This window comes from Lutjanus erythropterus, chromosome 20 (assembly GCF_056507025.1).
Source record: "Lutjanus erythropterus isolate fLutEry1 chromosome 20, fLutEry1.hap2, whole genome shotgun sequence".
Classification (NCBI taxonomy): Eukaryota; Metazoa; Chordata; class Actinopteri; order Lutjaniformes; family Lutjanidae; genus Lutjanus; species Lutjanus erythropterus.
Genome location: NC_139336.1, coordinates 19640888 through 19656638, shown reverse-complemented (window position 1 = coordinate 19656638; position 15751 = coordinate 19640888). Strand labels below are relative to the sequence as shown.

Here is a 15751-nt window from a genome sequence, read left to right as displayed (position 1 = left end):
TCCAGTTCTGTTATATTAGATAGAGGGCAGACATCTTTATGGCTGATATCTCCATGTAAATGGATAAACAGCACTACAAATGAGAGGAAAGTATGCATTTTTGATTTGGGGGTGAACTGTCCCTTTAAGATAAGGAAGCGTGAGAAGAATGTCTGGATTTTATCACAGTCCACTTATTGGTTAATCAAGTAGTGACCAATAATTACAATACTGAGAATCACTGACAAAATAAAAGTTATTTTTAAAAGAAAATAGGATTTAATAACTTTATTTTCCAAAAGATACATGGCATCATATATAAATAAATACAATAAGTAATTTAAATCCAGAATTTATATAACATTTACATAAATAAATGTCTCAGTCTCTTGAGGTCAAGTGTTAAAATGTGTAGCTCAAAGTAGAGCCACTGCAGTGGATCATCATTTCCCAAAATGTCCCTCTGTTGCTTCTCATGGCCTAGATGGAAGAGAGGGTAAACAAACCAGTCCAGGCACAAGTGTGCTTCTACTCTCATTAGACATGGGAAGTAGGCCTACCCTCAATTATCACTTGCAGCCTGTAATGAGATTGTCCCCTGTTGCTCTTCACCCATCATCGCTCAGATGATTCAATCCACAGTCAAACAGGCAACTGTGGCGTCTGTAGCCGCCTGGGAGTCGACAAAATATCCTTTCTTTTCCATTTTTTTTCATTCCTCCTGATTCCTTTGGTCTTAGGCTTGTAGTGTTCTGTTTGACTGGCTGGTTGTGGCAGTCGGTTGCTCTCCGGCCTCCTGGTCAAGCCTGGACTCCTGCAGACCCCTGCCCAACGTCTCAATGGGCAAGACCAAGGATGCAACGCCAGCCAGCAGACAAGAGACACAGTACATTGACAGTGTCAAATTCACTGATGTCCTGAGCATCACCTAGAACGAAAACACAAAAACTGAGGTACCCGGCAGAGACACACACTAATCTGAAGACAGCTGTTGGAGTTTTCTGCATACCTGTGCCACAAATGGGGTAATCAGGGAACCCACCCTTGACATCGCACTGCAAGTCCCCATTGCTAAGGCTCTGTTTTCTGTAGGGAACACCTGATGAGAAAGAGGAGAGAGATTTTTTTTTTCCAGTTCAAAAGATTTAAAACCAAATCTCTTTAATGTTAAAGTTGTAAAATGGTGTGTAGAGCTACCTCTGGTGTGTAAACAAAAGCAACTTGGAATCCACCTGAGATGAAGGCTCTGGCAATGAAGATGAATATTGTAAGGGCTACCCTGCATGAATAAAAAGACAGACACAAAGAGTTTGAGATCAGCCATGATGTTTTAAAAGGATAGTTTTTAAGTGAAGGTTGATCCTTAGTCAGTGTATTACTAACAGCTGACCGAGAAGATGAAGGAGCACCAGTGTAGGAAGATAAGCAATGTACTGCTGTGGACAGTGTCGGCAGCAAAACTGATTATAGCCACCTAATAAAAAATATCAGTTCAAAGCTACAAAATGCAGCATTAAAATGTCCAAAAAAGCTACACATATGTTATATATTTTGAGTTGTGTATGTGTGTACTACATTATCCCAAATGTTTCCAACAGTGTTCAGATGCAGAGAAATCCATAATTAAATTAAGGTAAAGGTGCGTTTCCTGTTAGCTGTTGATAGCTATAACTTTCAGAAAAACACAGAACCATCAGGATCAGTTTAATCCATCCATCCATCGTCTGTAACTGCTTATCCTAACGGGTCACAGGGGGACTGGAGCCCATCCCAGCTGACACTGGGCGAGAGATGGGGTACATCCTGGACAAGTTGCCAGTTCATTGCAGGGCTGACAAATAGAGACAAACAACCACTCACTCTCACATTCATAGCTATGGGAAATTTAGAGTTACCATTTAACTTATTATGCTGCATGTCTCTGGACTGTGGAAGGAAGCCGGATAACCCCGAGAGAACCCACGCGGACACGAGGAGAACATGCGAACTCTGCACAAAAAGGTCTTGCCCCACAAACTCTCTGGCCCCCCAGCCGGCTGGGAGATTCAAACTCAGGACCTTCTTGCTGTGAGGTGACAGTTGATAACCACTGCACCACCATGACACCTCAATATCAGTTTAAATTTACACTGTATTTTCACAGCTTTAACTTGCCATCCGACAACCTTTTCTGATTGGAAACCACCGTTTTATAAGCCAAATATCGCTCTCTCTAAACTCACCAAATTCCATAAGCAAGGTCAGTAATTTTACCTCCCAGATCACAGGAGTTGCTGGTCTACTGCTGCCTCGATTGGTTAGTTTGTGTTATTGTGTAACTTTGCTGAATCCAGACCAACCCTTTACAACACTTAAGTCACATAATAACATACTAACGTAACAAACTAATCAGTTGAGCAACAGTAGACCAACAACTCCTGTGTTCTGCAAGGTAAAATGCCAAAGGACTCTTGTAGCTTTTGACAGAGCAATATTTGGCTTATGTAATGTCACATTCCCATTTGAAAAGGCTTTCTGATGGCAAGATAAAGCAGTGGAAAATATTCTAAATATAGAATACGCTTAGGCTGATAATACTTTTGTTTTGCTGGGGCTCTTTTTAGGTGGCTAAAATACATTTTGTTGCTGCTTCTATTCACAGCAGCACATTTTTTAGCTTCCTACACAGGTATTTCTGCTGCTTCTCCACACTGGGTGTGTGCCAACCATCATCTGCTGTAGGTGATATACTGTCTATGGATAAATGCCTTATACAACCCCACTTAAAAAAAATCCTAACTATCCCTTTAATATATTTTCTGTTGTTCCAGAGACAAACTTACCTCCCAATACAAGCATACAGAGGCAAAATGCACAAAGAAAACATGAAGAAACACAGCGCCATGCTCTTCTTCCTGCCAATGCGGTCAACTACCAGAGCGATAACTAAGAGACCTGAAACAAACATGACATTTTAATTCCTTCAACACAGTGAGAATAAACAATTGAACATCCTAAGGCACTCCCTCAAACAAAATATTTCTACATCACACACTCGTTAGGTTAAGCACTGCAGGGCTGACAAATGTGAGATCATATCAATAAGCTTAAAAGACTTTAAACCTCAAGGAAGTTGAAACAGGTTAGTATGTAAATACACATTTTAAATGTAAAGACAGCTTTATATGTGCACCTTTTAAAGTCTGTCCTGAACTTATGGAGAAATTTAATTTATCAGTATATTAACATACAAAATCTTTTCCATGTCATCTCAAATTTTTGTTATGGATGGACGATGAAAAATACAGAGAAACCCCTGTATTTGGGCTGGACACTGTTCTTGGCAGCAGCATCACGAAGGTCTTCACCTTACAGCTTCAATTACACACCAGAGCTCTGAGAAAATGCTAATAGGGAACATTTTTACCTGGGAATTCAGCCAAGGTTGTCCATAAAAGGTCTTTGTAGTCAGCTGATGTCAAATATTTGCATTCTAGGCTACAGCTCGGTTCAATCTTGGCCCCCTGGGCCGCTATGAGGAGGAAGGACAGCTTGTTTTTGGTATTTGTTCAAATTTAAGACGCAATATGACAAATGTTCAAAGCGGATCTACGTGGAGTAGCTGATACTTACACCCACATGAATCTCCAGCTTGGAACAGCTCAGTTGTCAACAGGACGATCCCATAATAGGAGAAGGCATTTGCAAACCTTTGGATAAAATACAAAATACAGCGAATGACAAATTAAGTTATGAACAATTATTTGAAAATAAATTAATGAATTAATTAGCCCACTAATGGATATTTTTTGGAAACTTATGACTTTTACTACAGTACAGCCAAATTGTACTTTTGACTCAGCTACATTTCTCTTAAGGTTCCTGTCCATTGCTACTGGAAATATAGCTTTTAAGTCCATTGGTCGGTCAGTCCACAACAATTTTTCAACCTTTGGCAGCCACAGTTAGGTTCTGTAAATCCATTGTGGCAACGATATAACCATGCACTGACATAAAAAGAAAACTTTTGCACATTTTGAAGTATTTTTAAAAGAAACCCCTGTATTTTAACTCAAGTAAAAAATGTGACTGAACAACTTTCATTTGTATCAAGTCTTCTTTGACTCAGGTGATTAGCTATCAAGTACAGTGAATACACAAGGCAGCCTCTGATTATCTTATTATCATTATTAGCAACCACTACTTCTGTAATATTACCTCACCCAATGCTTGCTGTGTGTCAAATTAATTTGACTGAGCACAGATTTGATTAGGAATACTGTGTATACAATTCAAGAACAATGTCAAATGAAATATCAAAAGTTTTAAACCTATATTTTGGCTCTCATCATTTCAGTTCATACTGCACTTAAGTGCGTACTCCCAAACAAATCTGCACTTGATCAAGTGACAACAAACTAACAAACTGACACACAGTGAGCCTGGAGTTTTCCCAAGTTGATAGTCCAGCCTGGATTCAATATTTACCTTTGATTAAAGTACCTGATTAAGGAAAGCTGATAGAAAATGTATCATTCAAGCTAACCATATAAACCACAGAAGAAGAGTAGTCTTCCAATACTGAGAAGCGAAGAGATCTTTGATCTGTCCACGGTCATTCTGTGAAATTGCGACAAAAATAGCAGGCGTATACATAAATATAAAAAATTAAGCTTTGAATAAGACATACATCTCCTTTTCCTGACCCGTATATCTGTAACCTCACCCGCTGGTAGGCAGCCATTTTCCCTCGAGGCATGGTTTTCCCATTCTCTTTTGCGATGCGTCTTAAAGTTGCCACGGCATTCTCTCTTTTTCCCGTCAGCATGTCAAAGCGAGGACTTTCAGGCAGCCACTGCGTAGCACAGTCAGTTCAGCTGAGAATTTTTGTTTTGTGGATTTCTATCATTCATTCAACATACTTACAAAGCAGAAGCAAAGAAAGATCGCCACTGGTATTGTGGACAGGCCGAGCAGCCACCTCCAGCCAAGAGTGGGCATTACCCACAGTGCCAGCAGGACCTCGAACACAGCACCAATCGCCCAGAATCCCTGATGCACGCAAACACATCAACCAGAATAATGAATCAAATCAAAGATTGAACACTAGAACACAGTAAAAGTCATGTATTTATAACAAAATCACCACCATACCGCAATCAGCATGACGTGGGTGCCTCTGGCCTTTATGGGCAGGAACTCTGAGTACAGTGTCACCCTAAAAAGAGACAGAATGATTGTTGCAAATCACTTCACGGCCATTAAAATGTGTTCAGTACAGGCTTCATCTCGTTGTCGTGAGCTTACGATTGAGGGGCTCCTCCAAGGCCAAAGCCTACAAGGCCCCGCAGGACCAAGAGCCAGCCGTACACCGGAGTGAAGGCACTCAACAGGCCGTAGAACAGAGTCCAGCACATACAGACCATCAGACCCTGTTTAGCACAGACACACATACAGAAAACACGACTTAAACATCAAATAGCATACAAAATCACACACACAAAAAATGTAGATCTCAGTCCTTTCCAGTTATTCCAGTGTTTCCCACGGCTCTGTCTTGGGCCCTCCCCCTACCTTTTACCCCGATCACATTTTTAGGAAATTTGGATTACAAGATGTCACCCAGCTCCTTCTTTCCACCGAGCCAATTTTCATTCTCCCACCCACATCTCTTTCTGACTGCTTAGTGTAAACTGAATCTTGGTTCTCACACAACTTTCATAAACTTAAGATATGGAGAACACTTGTTTGTATAGACTATAATTTGTTAAAACAGGATGTGCATTCTTGTTTGAGTTTGTTCTTTCCTTCCTTCCTTCCTTCCTTCCTTCCTTCCTTCTTTCTTTCTTTCCTTTGTGGTTGAATTATTTCAATGCAGCAATTTTAGGCTGTGTATTCCAGTATATTATATGAATGTGAAAAACTGTATTTCATGGTGTTACAAGTTTAAATAAGATATTATGGGGAATAAACAGGGAAAACAATAGTCATATATGAAAAAAACAGATATGACTCACCACTCTTCTGCCATACTTGTCGGACATATTCCCCCATACAGGCGAACCGAACCCCATCCCGACAAACACCACCTGAAGCAAAAAGAAAAAATGTCGAGACCAAACATTTGCACACAATTTAAAAACAGCTAACCTGTTCTGAGAGGACCTTACCGATGTTATGAAAGCCACCTGATAGCTGGGCAACCTCCACTCACAGTGCATCTGGGGTCCCAAAATACTGAGGATCATCATCTCCATGGCGTCTCCGATCTGCTCTCAGAGAGGCAGAGCGATACATTAGAGATGTTTCGCCATCTGGAAATCAGAGTGAGGAACTTTCCTCATGTTTTAAGATTCTTACCCATGACAGTCCAGTGACCAGAGAGATTTTCCAATGGAACTTTCCGAAACCAATGGCCTCCAGAGCATCGTCCACTGTGAAGGTTTCTGTAAAAGGGACAAGATGGTCACTGCATGTTCACTGTTCCCAGTAAAAACATGTATGCAGAATCGCTTAAGTGTTTGACTGATGTGGTGTTCATGATTATTAAATGGATATTTTGGATATTTTGAAGTGGGGTTGTATGACAAATCCATATTCAGTGCCTATGGTAGATGGCAGTCTGTGTGCCCTCAGTTTTGAGAAGTAGGAAGCTAAGAAATGTATTGCTGGGTCAGCAGAAAAATGTACTTTAGCCACCTATATATATATATATATATATATATATATATATATATACCCCCACCACCCAACTCCTCTGACAAAAACAACGCTGCCTCAATCAGTTACTTGTGTTGTGTTGTTTCGTGATTTCATTGTATCTGAAAAAAAAAAAAAAACAAAGTTACACAATAACACAAACAAACTAACAAAGTAAGGCAGCGTTTGTCCAGTGACTTCCATGTTCTGCCTGGTAAAATTACTGGTTTTGCCAGTGGAGTCCGATTGCTTTGGAGAGAACAATATTTGGCTTCCATTACTTTAGTTTCCCATTGGAAAAGGCTATATGACAGCAAGGTAAAGTGAAAATATTCCAAATACAGTGTACACTTAAACTGATTGAAATTTTCTTTAGGTGGAAAATACACATTTCTCTGAAGAGCCGAGTACATTGTTTAGTTCCTACAGTAATACAGTAATGTGATAAGTGCCACATATAACCCCACTTCAAAAAATCTGGACTATCCCTTCAATACTAAGGTGGGGTGAAAAGTAACTGGATACATTTACTCAAGCAGTGTACTTCATTTTATGCTACCTTACACTTGTATTCCCCTACATTTCGGAGGAAATGCTGCACTTTTTATAACAGCATTTTTATAGTTACTGATGACTTTTCAAATTTAAATTTTACACACAAAACATTAAATTAGTTTATCAAATATGATGCAATGTACTAAAAACAGTATATAAAGCAGTTAAAATGATCTCCACCCTAAATAACTAAAAGCGTTTAAGTACGGCTCACGTGTCCATGTGCCAACAATAATGAGCCAATAATATAATAAGTCTTACACGGTGGACAGTACATTTTGTTGCCAATATTTTTGGTCTTTTACAATGCAGGACTTTTAAATTATAGGAAAAAAAGCAGGAGTAGATTTTTCTCCATATATATATATAGAGAGAGAGACTACTGCATTTGTCCACAGAGGCCTTCACAATCAACACAAAATGAAAGCCCCTTGTAGGAGTTTTAAGTAAACAATCAAAATACTTCTTTCACCACTGATGGAGGAGCTGACCCACCTTTTCCACACAAAAACAAGCAAAGTCAGACTCTAGACACATTTATATGAGGGCCCTCCCTCATTGTGCCTACTTTTCCAAACATAGCAGACGGACTAGATCAAAATGTGCATAAACTGCAGCTAATACTGTTTTACAGACCTTCAGTTTGATCAGATCCAGGTGTGGATGCAGACTTTTTCCCCCCTGAGTTGATTCTTGCTGAGGCAATAGTGCAGATCTCATTGTCTGTGCTCTGGTCCTCATCAATCTGACCCACAAAATTAGCCTCACCCCTGAAAGTCAGCACACCAGCAAGAGAAATTCAAGCAAGGCTGAATTTCATCAGTATGGCTATAGATAGCCCTGTGGCAACAATCTGGTATGTAAACACAGCAGGGATGTGCTAATGTGCTACCAGACAGATGAGGAAATACAAAAGATAAAATGAAAAAAATAAAAGAATGAGATCCTTTCATTGTTTTACCTCAGTTCAGGATTTCTCCAGCGCTTGTACAGAATCGTGGTCGATCTGCCCCAGCTGTCCATTTTAGTGACTGTCTGTGAAAGTCGTCTCACAACACACACTCCGGTGTTTTCAGTCAAACCTGCTGGTGCACTTCAGGTAACACCCGTTCAGAGAACAATACCTGAGGAGAGGGAAAGGGGTGGAGTCACACCAGGAAGCAAAACGGTGCTATTTAAGAACTGAATGGACACAAGTTTTGCAGGTTAGCTTGTGACTGAAATGGGTCAACCGTATTTATGTAAGCACTCTCTCTAGATTCATCAAAATAATAAGCGAGACCGATATGATTGAAAATGGTTCATCAACATGTTGTTTAATTCAGCTTTATCACTTGGAATTTCCTTTGGTGTTTCGAAGTTAACATCAAAACAAGATGGAATCTCAGTCAGTAGTTGAGATAAATCAAACTGTATTAATCTCTCCTCATCCACTTAATCAAGGCTTATGTTCTTATCCAGGGGGACTTACAATAAGTACAACAGTAAGCTCAGCTTCTAACTTAACGCAATCACACAGAGGGTGTGTGTTTCACAGCCCTTATGCCACTCCTGTGACTCCTGTGAAGATTACATATTAGTGAAGAATAAGGAGAAAAGTGAGTAGATTTGATAATATTCACCAAGAGGAGGGTGACATGAGGTGCAGCTTAAAATTACAGTGCTGATGAGTTGTTATAGCCTCTAGCTGACAGCAGGCTGTGCTCTCATCCTTTTCGTACAGTGCGGCTGGTGATAGCTGGTCAAATCAGCAGAAGACAGTATTTCAAAACTTTCAGTCTAGATCACAGTTATCCAGATTGTGCGATAACTTGTTTTGCTCCCCCAGATAAAACTGATCTTGTAGTTTTTGTCCTGGTCTTTGGATCAGCCTCCATCTGTTGGTCAAAGCGACATTTCATTCAAATGTTTAAAATGTTAGAAAGTGTAAATCAGTTTTCATATTATTCCTATTAACATATCTGCATTAGCACACAATACACAGGCCAGATCATTATTATAATCATCTCTGTGGTCTAACTACTGTATTTATCATTAGCATGGTGGGTTTAGGAAAACGTCTATATAAATGCAATACATCATCATCATTAATCATTATTGAAATACTGGCCCCAGCATTTCTGTCTGTGATGTTCCTGTTGTCAGAGGTAGCCCTTGTGTGTCTGTTGGTTTATATTCACACACACAACAATAATAGTGGCAATTACACTCTCCAAAGCCTATTTTATCTGTTCTCTGAGGCCTCATGAGAGGAAAGAATTAATTTAAGACCTGGAATTACGTCTAAATAGCAGTATTACTTGCTGTAGCATGTTTCTGAGAACATCAGACTCTAACTTTATGAGGCTTTGACTGCAGTTTGCGGTTCAGGCCTCCGGCTGCTGCTCCTCTTACACTGGGCTCTGGATTACTACAGTATCTCGAACACGTTTCTAGTTGCTACAAACTTGAATTTAAAGTAAAAATACAGACAGCAAAAGATAACATTAGCACAATCATATTATTGCTGAGGCATCAGTGCACATGCAGCATGTTACCGTTGTAGTTGATTGAGGTGGAGCCAGATTTAACCACTTTATAAAGGTAGATGGATTAGGTCGGTGACTACCATCACCAAAAGGTCATAAGATAAATTTTAAGCACTGTGAGATAATTAATAGAGTATGAAAAAAAGGAAAATTTCTATTAAAAGTTTGCAATTTTCTCTACTTTTTGCTTTTTCTCTTTTTCTTTCTTAATATTGCATAATCTTGCCTTTTTGGGCCTCAAGAATGAAATTAAATTAATCAATATTCACAGTTTAGAGGGGAAAATGACAAGGAGCTCCAATTAACCAGTTTTTCGTACTAAGATAAATTAACATATGGATTCTTTTCTATGAGGGGGAAATTGACTGGACTAACTATAGATTGTTACAATGAAGTTGAGGACATCTTGCTAAATAATTATTAGAGGTTTGAGTGTGACTGTTGGAGGCTCTCAGTCTTCTGCATCGCTGCAAGTGAAAAAGGCCGACCTGAAAATTAAAGCTGTGGAAAAGTAGGACACTGTGAGGACATGCTGAGGCTGCTGCATTATGGGACGGTCATAAATACAGGTAGATAGAATATATACAACACGTCCCTCTGTCCCCACGCCTCTCTGCATGGTCACATCAGCTGCTCCACCAGACTCACGAGGAACAACACAGAACCTCAGCAGAGCACATAGAACTACAACATGGACTCAAAGGTAAGATTTTTTTTTTTATTTAAATGAACTATCCAGCTGACAGACATTTAATTTGTTTAAATTCCAGAAGCTTTTCTGATGTTGTACTTTAATTATTGTAAGATTTGTTCAATGAATGCTCCACTCCTGAAACTGATACCCTTGCAGCTTGTTTTGGCCCTCAGAGTTCTGCCCGTCTGCAGCAATCAGTTTGCTCACATGAACAAAGGATTAGTTTTAAAGTTTAGTTGTTTGAGACAAAGTGGGTCTGTGAATGTTTATTTGGACAAGTGGTGGATCAAGGATGCTCTTTGGAAACAAGATTGCAAAAAGCCATATTACGCACCTCTTAGTTGTTGAAATCTTGAGGTGTGTCTTTGTGTGTGAGTCATTACTGTACAGTTTGTGGTTTAAAAACTAAAATATTCAGCTTTTTTAATTACTCAGGCCCATTTACATTGTAAAGCCTCGGTGCAGGAGGGAGGTTTATGCATGACATGAATGCAAAAGTTAAGGATATACTCATTTTTTTTTGTGTTATCATTAGGACTGGGTATCTAACCTCAACTGTGTTTGTTTTTGACCAAATTGTGTTAATAGTACTGAATACTGAGTGTGCTGACAAAGTGAGTTAATTCTCTGCTTCTAGACGCTCTATACTCTTTTTTTGAAAAAAATTTGATTTAAAATCTTGTTTTATTATATGGATACAGTACATTATTTGCACTTAATACTTTGACTGATTTAAGGTATTAAGAAAAAGCTCAGAGATCAATGCTGACATCAAAATAAAAATAAAAGGTTCAAATAATACCAGGGTTGCCAGCTCTGAAAGACAAAACCAAGCAAACGGCAGATCAAAAGCAGCCCAATATCAGCCCAACAGTCTAAATACATCATATTAATTAAGATATTGATTTATATTTTTAATATTATAATGTCATTTGTATGCAAAATATGTCTACAAACCAGCATACAAGACACTCAGTCCAAAGTAATATTTCAAAAGCAGCCCACTTCTGCAGAAAAACCACAGACCTGGCAACCCTGAATAATATTTGTCACTTAGCTGTGTATGTTTGTTTTGATTTAGTTTTGATGTACTTGTCATTCTGTAAAATATACGATAACTTCCAAAAGGTAGGTATCTAATTTAAAGGAAAACTTTCAGGTAAGGTTGGTAAATATAAGATTTATAGAAGTTTTCAACAAAGAAGGTTGTCACTACATTAATATTGTAATTATACAGTGGATTGGAAAGTTGTTTTTTGCAAAAGAAGAAAAAGAGAAGAAGATAAAACTCTTCCAACTCCTTGTTAAAGACTTCAGATTGGACAGTTGCGAGGGGCCACAGTTTCTGTCAAATGATCATATTCAGCATGAACTTAAACTGATATGTTTTCAGCAGCTGGACTGTAAATCAATAAGATGTGTCCACCACAAGTCATCTGGTCATCTGTTGTCCTTTTTAAAGATTGATCGTAGATCCTGGAAATCCCCCCAGTATTTGCATAATGGATTACATTATGTTAATGGTGATTTTTCCGACATGCTCTCTTATGTCACCGTGTGTTTTGGCCGATCTTCAGGCAGTAACGTAAGACGCCTTTGTTGATGCTTACAGGAAGCACGATGTTAAAATTTAAACAGTTGGAATGAGAGGGCAACGTTACGCTGCCCGCAGGCCTGTCACAGCTGAACCAGCTGAACCCCACAAGACAAAGATGAGAGAAAAACACCAGGTGCTCATTGTGATGTCATTTAAAAAATCATACCATAATGTGTTAGAAACTTGCATCTTCATCTTGTCTCTCTAGTCACATTCCCTGTAAGGTATGTGTTGCACTTTTTAAAAGGCAGAAAATGCTATAGTTAATCTTTTTTCTTTCTTTTTTTTAAATGGCAGTAGTTGGTGTAAAACTGATAATGTTACAGAATAATCACTTGACTGCAAATTATTTTTTTATTTGACCTTTCATTTGAAGGAACTAAGTTGGATTGGAACATTTTCATTATGAAACTTTTGTGTCATGGCCTTACCAACAGAATGCATTATATTAGCACATTACTGTATGTCTGAAATTTATGTGTAATTTTGACAGCTAGTGTCACAGAATCTGCAATAATTAATCCCAAACTGATCCGATGGTTGTCTCTTACGAGCAGTTAGTAATTAGTTTGAAATGCATCTGCCTAATCAAAGATCAGTAATCGAATACCTGTGCTGTAATTTTGTGTGGAGGAGGCTGAGGACGGGTCTCCGGGAGGATAAAGTTACTACATCCTTGTATTACATACCTGCATACACACACACACACACACACACATACAGTATCCACACACTCTTCCTTAAACACATAGTGTAGCTGTTCAACACTCAGGTGAAGCGCTGAATGAACGTTTGCTGCCTGGGCTCCATGAATGTTTCAGCAGCCCGATGCTTCCAGAGCCAGCTAGCTCATTACTGCCTCATTACCTACAATGCAGGGACAGCAGCCCAGCAGGAAGCAGCAGCAGGGCCACACTCCTCCTCCTCCTCCTCTTCCTCCTCTGTCCTGGCCCGTGGTACCAGGCCTGCTCCGAGTCGGTGTTTGAATCAGGGACAAATGCAAACCTGAGCAGCAGAGGAGACAGTGGTCAAAGTAGATTCTGGGTATCTTGTGCTCCAAACATGGGAGAACTCGTCAGCCTCTAAAACTGCCATCACAGGCCGTGTCTGTCTGAGCTGTATACCTGAGGACTGAGGTTCAAAATAATTTGGATTTATCAGGGTCATCGCACAAGACTGATTCAACTATGACGCACATGATTTTGGGAGCAACAAAGGTAATTACACAAGCATGGCTTTTTATATCTTGCTTACAGTTGTATTATTCTTCTTAAAGCCACTATTTGTGGATTTTGATGTAGACATGGGAGTATAGATGTGTATTGCTGTCTGTTGGCTTTAAAACTACACTAATCACTAATTTTACATTCTCAAGGCATCAAATAACTATGTATATTGTGAAAGGGGTTACTAGGAGTAATGGATCCACAGAGAGAATCACCTGACTCTGCTGTTTCTCTCAGCTTCGTGGAGCATTTTAGCATCTTCCAGCTCACTGTTTTGGTTTTACAACCCACAACTTTACTGCTCTGGTTCCCTCTCAATACACCGATTAAAAGGATAGTTTGGGTTTTCAAATACTCAGTGTAGTTCCCACAGTAGCAGTATGGCTAAACAATGTACTGCTGACAGGTTAAACTGTCAATAAATGTATTTTACTCACCAAAAAAGAGGTCTACCTAAAAAAAAATGTTATATTTGGAATATTTTCACCTCTTTAGCTTGCCGTCAGACAGCCTTTTCCAGCAGGAAATTGCTGTTACATAAGCTGCTCCAAAGCCGTCAGACTCCACTGGTGAAAATACAAATTTCACTGGATGACTAAAACAACGAACAAAGTGACACTATTCAGATGTTGTGTATCAAGCTTGGTTCACTGACCCATTTTATTGTCCACAAGTATCCCATTTTCAGTTGATTCTTTGTCATTCAGTGATGCAAAAATTTAGCCAAACACGTTAATCAGTTCACCGGCGGTTACTGTACTCTTGTGTGAAACAGTAGCAACAGAGGAGGTACTGTACCTGTCTGGCATGACAGATGCCAGTGATGGTCAGGTTTCTCTAGACACCTGCAGCCCCCTAAATGTGTGTTGCCCTGGGCGATGTGTGGTGTCAGTCAAAGGCCCACGAGGAGCGCTATCTCTTTCAGGAGCCTAACTGCCACTTTGTGGCTGCGTAACAGGATCCTGCACCTACATACTGGATAGACAGGGACAAAGGAGCACCCTCTCAGGTGATGGTCTCCGGGTCAGATAGACTTTCCTGTTCCGCTGTAGCCTGACATCAAAATTTGATATTTTATGGTAATTGTTCATGTTGGACTTTTTGCACTGTAATGTATACATTAATGTGAGGGTGTTGCCTTAAAATCTTAAATGTCCTCAGAGCTGTCCACTGAAGGAACAGTGTTGCCAAGATAAGTCACCGTTTATCTTGTTGCCCTGTTCTTTAGCAAAATTGTTCAGCCTCTTACAGAACAGAACAGTGTTTTCCATCATGTGTTCAGCCTCTGAACGGCAGAAATCTCTACGCTCAGTGTCCGGCAAAAAGCCTGTTCACACAGATGCCAACAGACAACAACAGGGCCCAGTGTCTGAGACTGACCCAGCTGGTGGTCGCTTTACCTCTTTTTGTTAACTTTTGCATTTAATGCGAGACATGTAGAGTCTTAACAGGAAAATCCAGAACATCAAAGAACAGTTTGCACATCTGAAGGCTTTTTTCAGGTGTTATTTACAGGCACATAATGAAATTACCATTGGAAAAAAGTTTTAGTGACAGAATTATAAACAGTATTTGGTTTCTAGTTTTACTATTAATAATACCATCTTTTGGGTAATCGTCCTAGTGTAAGCCATAAGGTCATGAAGCCTAATTGTAATATTTTGTCAAAGATAATGTGATTGTTGAATTGTTGAGTTTTGATAAGCAAGATCAACAAGTTCTTATTTTGGTTATTGAATTTCTCAATCTCACTCCATCCAACTCTCCGTGATTTAGATTTGAAATTGTGAACAGATGAAAAGTTTCATACAGTAAACGGTGAAAAAGAAAAAACATGCTCAGTAAAAACATTAAAGTATGTTGTATTAGTAGCTTGTATATCTACAAACATGCACACACACACAAATACATGTTTGTGAATGAGATTTGCTTCCTGTGCTGCACGCTCACAACATTATTGATGGTTTCCTATTGAAGGAAGTAGAGACTGTAATCTGTCAGTGTTTCCTGTCCTTTCCTTTCCCTTCAATAAAACCAGATGTTCAGTTCAGAAAAGGCACAGAGGCACACAAACACGCACTTAAGGGACCTTCAGGGTAGGTAACTTTTTGGCACTTTTTCCTGCTAAACGTTTCAATGATTGCTTGTGGTTTTTTAGGACATGATTTATTGTGACATTTTGTTGTAAAAGTCTGCTGGGTCAGTAGAGCAGCAGCTTGTTTTACTGGAGAACGATCTGTGAGTGTCAGTTACTCCGACTTGGTGACAGGTCAACTTGGCAGTGATGAGAGCCAAACTACTGAAGCATAATACTAGGTGGTTCTTTCATAGCGCTGTAATTAAAGTGCATTGTGTTTGCTGATTATTTTACCTGGCACTTCTTCACCTGTGTATTTTTAAGTAGCAGAGCATATCCTGTGGTTACACATACAATGAATGCAATTTTACTTCTTAATTACAATCTGGATTCAGTTATTGTTTAATCTCAGTATTT

The 15751-nt window shown here is 39.3% G+C and overlaps 2 protein-coding genes across 3 annotated transcripts; both read right to left on the bottom strand.

Moving 5' to 3' along the window:
• Positions 1-252: 252 nt before the first annotated feature.
• LOC146308404 (synaptic vesicle 2-related protein-like) lies at positions 253-6245 on the bottom strand. The gene is made up of 13 exons (XM_084746110.1): positions 6129-6245; positions 5976-6047; positions 5266-5390; positions 5113-5176; positions 4885-5010; positions 4685-4813; positions 4505-4578; positions 3592-3668; positions 3386-3490; positions 2802-2913; positions 1177-1258; positions 989-1078; positions 253-907 (listed from the first exon to the last, which is right to left on the bottom strand). Exons 1-13 carry the CDS (start codon positions 6213-6215, stop codon positions 716-718), a joined length of 1335 nt encoding a protein of 444 aa, XP_084602236.1. The 5' UTR covers positions 6216-6245; the 3' UTR covers positions 253-715.
• Positions 6202-14501, bottom strand: LOC146308403 (uncharacterized). Of its 2 annotated transcripts, XM_084746111.1 has the most exons (5): positions 14056-14501; positions 12899-13036; positions 8174-8336; positions 7849-7982; positions 6202-6404 (listed from the first exon to the last, which is right to left on the bottom strand). In XM_084746111.1, the coding sequence occupies exons 3-5, from the start codon at positions 8233-8235 to the stop codon at positions 6280-6282; spliced, it is 321 nt and encodes a 106-aa protein (XP_084602237.1). In that variant the 5' UTR covers positions 8236-8336; positions 12899-13036; positions 14056-14501; the 3' UTR covers positions 6202-6279. The 2 variants fall into 2 exon arrangements, with proteins under 2 accessions (XP_084602237.1, XP_084602238.1); XM_084746112.1 differs by lacking the exon at positions 14056-14501 and having other exon boundaries at positions 12899-13482.
• Positions 14502-15751: the final 1250 nt, after the last annotated feature.

Coding starts and splice junctions, on each gene's coding strand:
- LOC146308404 (XM_084746110.1), bottom strand. CDS start 6,215: ATGGAGATGATGATCCTCAGTATTTTGGGACCCCAGATGCACTGTGAG. Junction 3,669..4,504: donor CTTCTTCTGTGGTTTATATG/GTTAGCTTGAAT, acceptor TTTTATCCAAAG/GTTTGCAAATGCCTTCTCCT. Junction 2,914..3,385: donor AACCTTGGCTGAATTCCCAG/GTAAAAATGTTC, acceptor TGTTTGTTTCAG/GTCTCTTAGTTATCGCTCTG.
- LOC146308403 (XM_084746111.1), bottom strand. CDS start 8,235: ATGGACAGCTGGGGCAGATCGACCACGATTCTGTACAAGCGCTGGAGA. Junction 7,983..8,173: donor TGGAGAAATCCTGAACTGAG/GTAAAACAATGA, acceptor GCTGACTTTCAG/GGGTGAGGCTAATTTTGTGG. Junction 6,405..7,848: donor TGGATCTGATCAAACTGAAG/GTCTGTAAAACA, acceptor TCCCTTTTACAG/AAACCTTCACAGTGGACGAT.